The sequence below is a fragment of the Morus notabilis genome, unplaced genomic scaffold (assembly GCF_000414095.1).
Source record: "Morus notabilis unplaced genomic scaffold, ASM41409v2 Scaffold274, whole genome shotgun sequence".
Classification (NCBI taxonomy): domain Eukaryota; kingdom Viridiplantae; phylum Streptophyta; class Magnoliopsida; order Rosales; family Moraceae; genus Morus; species Morus notabilis.
The window spans coordinates 266,083-276,450 of NW_010358785.1; the positions used below are offsets into that span (position 1 = coordinate 266,083).

General features: G+C 36.2%; 1 protein-coding gene across 1 annotated transcript; it reads right to left on the reverse strand.

The window, feature by feature from the left end:
* Window positions 1–6,292: 6,292 nt before the first annotated feature.
* Window positions 6,293–9,462, reverse strand: LOC21402265 (probable S-adenosylmethionine-dependent methyltransferase At5g37970). The gene is made up of 3 exons (XM_010093430.2): window positions 9,376–9,462; window positions 7,560–8,189; window positions 6,293–6,820 (listed from the first exon to the last, which is right to left on the reverse strand). The coding sequence occupies exons 1-3, from the start codon at window positions 9,424–9,426 to the stop codon at window positions 6,452–6,454; spliced, it is 1,050 nt and encodes a 349-aa protein (XP_010091732.1). The 5' UTR covers window positions 9,427–9,462; the 3' UTR covers window positions 6,293–6,451.
* Between the last annotated feature and the right edge of the window lie 906 nt (window positions 9,463–10,368).

The window sequence follows — 10,368 nt, forward strand, 5'->3', positions numbered from 1 at the left end:
CACCAATATCCTGGAAGGGTCTAATTAAAGTTCGGTGCTAACCCGTCATATAACAATAATTTGTTCTTACCCATTTAACTATGGAATAGCGGTACAACTATTACATAGTTGGGTTACCATCATTGGTGACTCTTTCAAAGAAAGGTTTCAATCCCATTCCACTAGATGTTTCTTTGACTAAGTATCTTGAAAGACCTTTCATCAAAGGATCCGCTAGGTTCTTATTTGTCCTAACATAAACAATAGTAATAACACCATCGGTTATTAATTGTTTAACATATTCATGTCTCAAGCTAATATGTCTAGATTTTCCATTATAAACCTTGTTATAAGCTCTAGACAAAGTAGCTTCACTATCACAGTACAAAGAAATAGATGGCATCGGTTGTGGCCATAACTCAATATCAAGCAATAGATTTCTTAGACATTCCGCTTCTTTGCCTGCAGTGGCAAGTGCTATAAACTCACTCTCCATCGTGGAGTGAGTTATGCATGTTTGTTTCTTTGAAGCCCAAGAGACGGCTCCTCCTGTAATTGTGAAAATCCACCCGGATGTAGATTTATTATCACTTGCACTTGTTATCCAACTTGCATCCGAGTACCCTTCAAGTACGGTCGGATAGTTATTATATGACAACCCCAAGTTGATGGTTCTTTTAAGATAACCAAGTACTCTTCCAATTGCATTTCAATGTTCGATACCCGGGTTACTCGTAAACCTTGACATTTTGCATACCGCAAATGCTATGTCGGGTCTTGTACAATGCATAGCATACATTAAGCTACCGATCGCACTAGCATATTCAAGTTGTGCCACCGCTCTGCCTGCATTATCTAGTAATTTAATACTAGAATCATATGGGGTATTTGCTTCTTTAAACTTCAAATGATTGAATTTAAGAAGCACCTTCTCAATATAATGAGATTGACAGAACGAGTAACCCCCATTATGCTTCCTCACTCTTACACCTAAGATAGTATCTACTTCACCAAGATCTTTCATCTTAAATTGTGAAGTTAGATATTTCTTGGTATTATTTACCCCTTGAATGTTTGTTCTAAAAATGAGCAAGTCATCAACATCTAAGCATATTATCACACCAAAACAATTTGTAAATTTAGAATATATGCATTTATCCGCATTATTATGCTTAAAACCATGAGATAAAATGACATTATCAAATTGCTCATGCCATTGTTTTGGTGCTTAGTTTAAACCATAAAGAGACTTGACTAACTTGCAAACCTTCTTTTCATTTCCAAGTAGTACAAAACCTTCGGGTTGTTCCATATAGATTTTCTCATCAAGATCACCATTTAGAAAAGCCGTCTTAACATCCATTTGATGCACATGCAAATTGCATATTGATGCAATTACAAATAGCACTCTTATAGATGTCAATCTAGCTACCGGAGCATATATATCAAAATAGTCTATACCACGCTTTTGTTTAAAGCCTTTAGCTACTAATCTAGCTTTGAATGTTAGTATAGACCCATCGGTATTGTACTTTCTCCTAAACACCCATTTGTTGCTTATTGGTTTTGATCCCGAAGGAAGATCGACCAAGATCCAAGTTTGATTCGAGATAATCGAATCTATTTCATCATTCACAGCCTTTCTCCAAAAGGAGGCATCCTTTGAAGTCATAGCTTCATTAAATGTCTTTAGATCTTCCTCTATATTAAGCAACACTGATATTTTATTAAGTACACCATTTCTATCTCCTTCAACCAAAAAGGTTAAAACTTGAGATGAAATAAAATCCGGTGCTAGGTTCTTTTCTTTTCTTTTACGTTGACTTCTTCTCGGTTCGAAAGATGTCATAGACTCTTTCCTTTTATTAGTGGAGGTACTGGGAATGTCAACATATGGTCGATTAAGATTAGATTCTAATTCAATGGAAGAATCAAGGCTAAACTTGTTCTCAACAAATTCAACATCTCTTGATTCTACAATAACATTAGAATCTAGATTCAATAATTTATAAGCCTTGGAATTTTCAGCATAACCTACGAAAACACTTCTAATACCTCTAGCTCCTAACTTTGATGATTTAAGGTCAATTATTTTATAAAAGGCTAGACAGCCCCACACCCTTAAATACATCAAGTTTGGTTTTCTTCATTTTCATACTTCATATGGAGAGACATGTGTTTTCATAGATGTAATCCTATTGTGAACATGACATGCTGTAAGTAAAGCTTCCCCCCATAAATTATTAGGCAATTTAGCATTAAGAAGCATAGAGTTAATCATATCGGTAAAGATTCTATTCTTTCTTTCAGTCAATCCATTTTGTTGAGGAGTAAAGGGGGCTGACTTTTGGTGAATAATACCATGCTCTTCACAGAAAGCATCAAATTCATTTGAGAAATCCCACCTCTATCACTTCGAACCATTTTGATCTTCTTATCTTTTTTGTTCTCAATTTCAGCCTTATAAATTTTAAATTTGTCAAAGGCTTCATCTTTTGTTCTAAGTAAATACACATAAGTGTATCTAGAACAATCATCAATGAAAGTGATAAAGTATCTCTTTCCTCCTCTAGTCAAAATACTATTATACTCACAAATATCGGTATGAATCATATCTAATATTTGAGTATTACGTTCGGCTCTAGGAAAAGGTTTCTTAGTCATCTTTGCTTGTATACAAATTTCACACTTATCATTTTTAATATCTTTGCAAGTAATCAAACCATGTTTAGACATGTATTTCAAAAGATCTAAAATTTAAATTGCTAAACGTGCATGCCAAACATCAAAAGAATCAACAATATAAAGAGAATTCACATCATCTTTATTATTAACACTTAGTTTGTACATGTCATCACAAGAATACCCCTTTCCCACAAAGATCTCATTCTTAGATACAATACAATTATTGCCTTCAAGTACAATCTTAAGCCCATTCTTACACATAAGACTAGCGATACAAAATTTTTCCTAATATCAGGAACATGAAGTACATTGTTCAATGTAAGCTTCTTTCCAGAGGTAAAGTTAATCTCCACCACTCCTCTCCCGGCAACCATAGCTGCATCATTGTTCCCCATGAGAACCGTTTGTCCTTCCTTTTCCACTTTGTAAGATAAGAACATAGTCTTGTCATTACAAACGTGGATTGTGGCACTAGAATCAAGCCACCAATCGGAGGATTTAAATGCAGCCATGTTAGTTTCGGTAATCATGCCAATTTGTAATTCCGAGACCATAGCACATATGTCTTCGGATTTCTCTTCAACGGCATTGGCATTGTTGGTGTTCACTTCTTCCTTTTTCTTCTTGTATCTGCAGTCATTTTGGTGATGGCCTTTCTTTCCACAAAAGAAATAATTTCTAGAAAATTACTTTTAGCCATTACCGGGCTTTTTAAACTTCTTGTCATTATTGACTTTGAAGTTCTTTGAAAACTTACTAGCTTCGGCAACATTAACTTTAGAGGAATCTACATTTTTGTTCTTGGAATCACGAGACTTGGTCTCTTTTTCGATTCTCAAGTGTTTTTGTAATTCCTCCAAAGTTATCTCATCTCTCCTATGAAGGAGTTTCTTTCTATAACCATTCCAACTTTGAGGCAATTTAGCAATAATTGCCCCCACTTGGAATGATTCAGAAATCTCAACATTCAATTCACGAAGCTTAGTAATAATGACTTGCAATTCATGTATTTGATCTAGAACGGACTTGGTATCAACCATGACAAATTCTAAAAATTTCAAGATGAGAAATTTGTTCGTACCTTCCTTCTCAGTTTTGTATTTGTATTCGAGAGCGTTCCAAATCTTCACCGGAGACTCCATCGAGTTGTAAAGATCGTAGAGCCTATCGGAGAGAGTGTTGAGAATATGACCCCGGCACATGATTTCATCATCTCCTCGCTTCTTCCTTGCGGTCTTCAATTCCTCAGAATCACCCTCCTTTGGTTCAGGAAGAGGCTCCAATTTCGGATCAAGTACGTAGGCGATCTTAAGCACGGTGAGAAGGAAGAACAACTCTCCCTTCTAGCGGGTGAAGTTGGTACCATCAAAACGATCAAGTTGAACATTTAGATTAAGGAAAGACCTCATGTTCTTTTCAACCTCCATTACAGCAAGAGTAAAACCTTAAAGATTGTTGGAAAATTTCATAATTGGGAGGATGAAAAGAATAGAGAATGCAGAAAGAGGGTTTGAGGAGTATAGGAATACTTTCCTTTAAGGTTTTATTTGCCCTCACTTTTCAAAGTTTGCTAATGAGTTTTAAATGGCAAATTACCCCCAAGATACAACAAACCCTTGACCACAATATCCAGCAAAAATATTGAGTTCCAGAACAATAATAATATCTGTATTTGCTGAAGTCCATCAAATAAAGACAGGGATGCATCCATCCTCTTTAAGTGTTACAACCTTTCACATAAAGATACCTTTTCAATTTGATGGTTATCTTTTATATGCTGATGCACTTATATCAATAGTTATTTCTATTGTTAATAAGTGCTCAGATATGTGAGAAAACATATCACAAATAGATGCAATGGTTCGAGACCTTTTCAGATCACTAAAACGCACGAAAAACACATTTTTCGTTAATAATTTGCGCTGCAGCGCCCAAGAGGCGCGCTGCAGCGCGTCCATGCGCTGCAGCGCGCGGGCTTAGCAAAACAGACCCGAGAAGTCTGTTTTGCGCAGGCTGCAGCGCCCAGGCACGCGCTGCAGTACGCCTGTGCGCTGCAGCGTGCGGGCCTAGCAAAACAGACCCGAGAGGTCTGTTTTGCGCAGGCTGCAGCACCCAAGCGTGCTGCAGCGCGCACTCCTGCGCGCTGCAGCGTGCGCTTGTGTCAGCCCACTCTTCCCGAATGTGTTTTAATCCAATTTGTGATATCAAAATTAAGAGATATATTACAATCTCTCTAACAGTTCTATGGTGAATTGCAGAGCTAGTGCACGAGTTTGTGTGTCTTGGAGAGAGAGAGGGGGGGAGAGAGAGAGAGGGAGAGAGAGAGAGGGGGGGAGAGAGAGAGAGGGAGAGAGAGGGGGAGAGAGAGAGAGGGGGAGAGAGGGAGAGAGAGAGAGAGAGAGAGAGAGAGGTTCTAAGGTGAATTGCAGAGGTAGTGCACGAGTTTGTGTGTCTTGGAATTACCTTGGACGTTGAGGGAAGACTTCCTTTTATAGCTGCAGACTCTAATTATACTGGATCGTCCTTTTTGCAGATTATGTATTGATGTTAAGAGCGAACAACCGGGGTTTTTATTTTCTTGATTTCAGATTTGCTCTTCTCTTTTTAGTTTTTATTATCAGCGGTTTCTTAACTTTTTTTTCTTGGATTTTATCGAGAACACGTAAGATTTGACTAAGTCCAAACTGTTGTGGTCGATTTCCAACAGTCGAATTTGTATTAGGGGTTAATGACCAAATCGTAGAGTGGTAGATGTTTGATCCATTTGCTTAGAATGATCTAGTGTATGAGCGATAAAGTAAAGTGCGAAAAATAAAGAGATTGAAGTTTATAGTGGTTCCCCCAATAATTCAGGCTACGTCCACTGTAGTGTTTGTTGTTTGCACTATGCATGTAGGGAATAGTACAAAGAAGCTTGATAAAGCTTGAGACAGACAATAATGGAGGGGAGAGAGAGAGGTTCTAGGGTGAATTGCAGAGGTAGTGCACGAGTTTGTGTGTCTTGGAGGAGAGAGAGAGAGAGGTTCTAGGGTGAATTGCAGAGGTAGTGCACGAGTTTGTGTGTCTTGGAGGAGAGAGAGAGAGAGGTTCTAGGGTGAATTGCAGAGGTAGCGCACGAGTTTGTGTGTCTTGGAATTACCTTGGACGTTGAGGGAAGACTTCCTTTTATAGTTGCAAACTCTAGTTACTTGTTTCCCAATTAAGGCTAGTTTTCCTTTCTCGAATAGAGTTGACTTTCCCGATTGAATTTTTGATCTTATTTTCTTATTCCCTTCATATCTTCTGTGATTTAGGCTAGCTTAGGTACGATCTGGAGCTTTCTCAAAATCCCAGAATGAAAAATTCTTCAGAAAATTCTCATCATATTCTTTGGAGCAGTCAACTCCTCTGCCTTACTAAGCAGTCGTAGTCGACTCTGGATGTTAATGTCGATTCCAGCTGATCTTGAATCTAGGTCGTCATCTAAATGTTATTACCTGCTCTGTATGCTTGGATGGTCTTCTTGGCTGTTGAACCTTTGACTTAGCCGATTCGAGTTGACACGTGTAAGGTGAAGATTGAGTGATAAAATCTGACCCCAACTTATACATATATGAACGATATATACATCGATAACCATTTATGACGTAACTAGTATAAACTCATTCATATATATTGAATATTACAGTTGTATTATTCAAATCCATAGCGCACTCTTTTCAACGGAAAAAGAAAAGAGAAAAAAGTAAGAAAGAAAAAACCACACCGCAGTCTTTCTTATTTATTAACTTCATTATGTCTTAGGAGTCTAGCTAGTTTCAGCTAACCCTGCAGAACCATTTTTCTTGCCAATTTCTTTGCGTTTGAGCAAGACAAATAGGTTAACTGCTTTCAATGATTCAAGGATGGATGACGCTTCTTCAAGATTTTTGAGGTATAAATCAAATAGCTGATCAACAATCTCTTCTCCAAAAAGCTCTTTTATGAATCTCCCCATGCCAGCTCTAATAGTGGATGCCATAACTTTGGGCGGCGCCTTTTCTTGAGGTAAGTTCTCCATTATTTCTATGGTGAAACAATCATTTCTTTTGACAGCCGACTCCACATCTTCGAGAGATGCCATATATGATGCAGACATCTTATTATCAGAAAGTACTTTTGTATTACTAATCAAACCCTGTCTCAAGGAAGAAGAAAAACGAGCAAAAATGGAGCTGTAAGTATCAGCCTTGACAAATATATTGTGCATTTTTTGTGCTTTTTTTTTTTTTTTTTTTTTTTTTTCGTATATGGCGCATGGTGGAATGCTTGTGGAATTACAATGACAAACAAAAACTTTTTATTAGCTAAAAAGCAGTTTTGTGACTCTTGAATTAATTTTGTAGCTAGAAGTACTTTCTATAGCTTCATCCGTTTTGCTGATTTGAGAGTTGAAAAGTAAATTTATGTAAGAGAAAATACTGCAGAATAAAAAGATGAATTTAAATTTTTATGAGAGAAAAAATTATAATAAAATATATGTTGTGATTCGAATTAATGAAACAAACGAGACCTATTTCTCTTTTTTTTTGTTTTTGTTTTTTTTTCCTTTTTTGTACCTCGGGTAGTAGCACTATGGCCACACATGTTTCCATCATGTGAGGCTAATATATCGGCCCGTAAATATAGGTATTTACCCACTACATTGTTTCCAAGAGGAACGTACATATGACTTATATATAAATAGAATAAATAATTTGAGTTCTAACATATATATAATGGGCTATAATACTCCTAACTGTTAGATCCTAGATTATATGAGCATTAGCTTTTAATTATACACTTCTCAAAAGAAAATTAAATAACAAAAGAATTATCCTTCAAAAAATTAAAATTTACTTTGCTTAAAGAATGGTCTATATAATAATCCTAATTACCTTCTTGGCCATGTCAATGATGCAAGACTCTACAAGTTGAAGTATTTTGTTGGAATAAACTTGAGAATGAGGAGTTCCATTGGGACGACCAGGAAAAACAAGAGCCATAAGTCCGCCATCCACGATTTCTTCTGCTCTAGCTCTAAGAAAGTTGTCCATGTCATCTGCGAATTGCGCTTCATAAGACTTCACAACTTCGTCCCTAGAATTCGAGTAGTAGATCCTCCCTTCGATGTTCGGTGCTTTGGAAAGGCAATGGAGGGCGTATGAAGAGTGAACAAAATGCAGGGAGGCGCTGGGAAATAATCGACTATGGAAAGAACCCGGCACACCCGCCACAAAATATTTCTTGTCCCCAGTAAGGGACGTGAAGAGCTGGTTGAAATCATTTACAACCACGTCGTTGAAGAAGACTTGGTACTCTGGAGAAGTAGTTTTACTAGTTTCCTGGTTTTTACATTTGTTATCAACAGCATTAATTATGTTTTCCACTGCTAGGAATGTGTTAGGCCCGGTGGCACAGCCTAAATCAGCAACTCTAAAGGTGTTTGAAGAAGAGGAAATCTTCACTTCAAGTTTCTCGGCAATTGCATTATTGATCAGTTCTTTGACAGCAACTATAGCTTTTCTCTACAAAACAAAAACAAAAAAATCGGTTCTTTTTCTTGAATCTTCCTAAATGCTATCGCTAATGCGTATTTCTAAAGTTAAATCGGATCAAAATCACGTTAAATAAATTTAAAAAAAAAAAAAAAAAAAAAAAAAAATTGCAAGCATGAGAGAACCTGTTAAGATTTGAGTACCAAATTAAATATCCTAAAAACAATTCACATATGCGACTCAAACAATATTGAAACGTGCAGCGCCACTAGGTAATTTTGTTGATGATTAGTGTTTGACTGAAGCATGGAAACATCTATTTCTATAACTGACTAGTGTTTGACCACATGAGCATTGCGACCCTCTTAAGAAATTAGGCAGTTAAGAACTCAACGTTATTTGTGTTGTTATGTTGTGAAGCCTAATTAATTGCCCTGATCAGTTGTTGTCTTACGCAGAGGATTATGCAAATCGATTTTTTGAAATGGGCATTTCACACTTCTAACATTTTGTTGCCCTAGTTTTCATTATAAAAAGGGGACGCTTTCTTGGGGTTAAATAGAGAAGTAGAGAAAAAAACAAAGAGTTAGAGAGTTATGCTATTTTCTCTTGTTACTTCTTCTCTATAGTAAAAATACAGCAGTTATAAGAGGATGTAGTTTCAAATTGAGGTGAGCCTCTATTTTACTCGGCTTATTTTTCTGTACGAGCAAATTATTTTTAGCCAACTGAAAATAGAAAGACATAAAAATAAATGATCTATGTTATAGGAAAAGAAAAATCAAACTCAACCTGATATTTCGTGAGAGAACCCCGTTCAACCCCATCTTACTCGTGAGAAAAAAAAAAATATATATATATATAGAGAAAAGAAAATAACCAAACAACTAAACGAGGCTTAAGAGCGCGTTTGGTTGGTGGATTCGTGCTTTAATTCAAATCATAGTTCGTGATTAGTTACAGTATTTTTTTTCACAAAAAATACACGTAAATTGAGAATGATTCTGAATCATGATTCTAAATTCATGAACCAAACGTGACTTAATAAATGTACTTTTTTTTTTTCTTCCTAGCTACCAAACAACTATAAATATTAAAATCCTTTTACCGTTACTCTGCTCCCTCTGAAGTTTTGCTCTTACAATACAAATTCGAAAGTGCTGGTACTTTCACGTGAGAATAACTGAAAGTGGTAGTACTAGATGGGGAGAGTTACCTGAAAGACTGAGTTTTGGCTATAGCTATACTCGCCGTTTCCACCGTTCATTGGAGATGCTATCCCTTCTTCTATTCTCTCCCAGTTTTTCTTTCTTCGCTTTCACCACTCGTTGATCCTTTTTTTCTATATTTATTGACGATTATGTGTCACGCGTTTAGCAAAAAAATAAAAAATAAAAGTGTCACGCATTTCATATAAAATATCCTTTTTTATGTAGACTTACCAGAGGCGCAAAGCTAACGTCCATTCCCATCCGCTGTCTTACGCTGATTTTAGTGGGAGATGACTAAAGGGCTGACAGCAGCAGAGCTGAATGAGTCATTCCCTAATCAATTTCTATTTTGTTTACAATTTTCATTTGAAAATAGTAAAGTGTTACTTCAAAAAAAAAAAAAAATTATAGTATTGTTTTTGCTAATAAAAAATTATAGTATTGTTAAAGTATTGTTTTGTTTTTTCCCTTCCGCGTTGATGCATGATAACTTGTCCCTTCAAATTGTCGCTTGCTATATGATTGGATTAAAGATTGTAAAAATTTCACGCTGTCGCTTCCATCTACTTATTTTATTCACGGTGTATGATTTTGGTTGTTGATTCACCAAATCCGCCAACTTATTTTATTCAGGTTTTGCTTTAAAGGAATTAATTAAGTGTTTCTAGATGAGGCTTGGATCTGATCTGATCTGACCGAGTACGAGATCTTTTAGGATGATTTTTACACTCCATTTGGCAAGAATGAAAGAAAAATTATAAAGGATGCAAAATTAAAAGGAAAGAAACAATTATTCCCTACATTCACTAGTACAAATTGCAGATTTAACAACTGTTAAAAACCGTTGTTAAAAGATTAGACGACAGTTTTATAAATCGTCGTATAATCATTGGTCGTTACATGTGTCTGTAATTTAATGACAGTTTTTAACTGTCATTATATATAAATTTTTTAGGACGGTTTTTAGAAAAACCTTCGTCTAAAATGGTCCGGGAATG

Coding starts and splice junctions, on each gene's coding strand:
- LOC21402265 (XM_010093430.2), bottom strand. CDS start 9,426: ATGAACGGTGGAAACGGCGAGTATAGCTATAGCCAAAACTCAGTCTTT. Junction 8,190..9,375: donor GCCAAAACTCAGTCTTTCAG/GTAACTCTCCCC, acceptor TTTGTTTTGTAG/AGAAAAGCTATAGTTGCTGT. Junction 6,821..7,559: donor TCATTGACATGGCCAAGAAG/GTAATTAGGATT, acceptor TCCTTGAGACAG/GGTTTGATTAGTAATACAAA.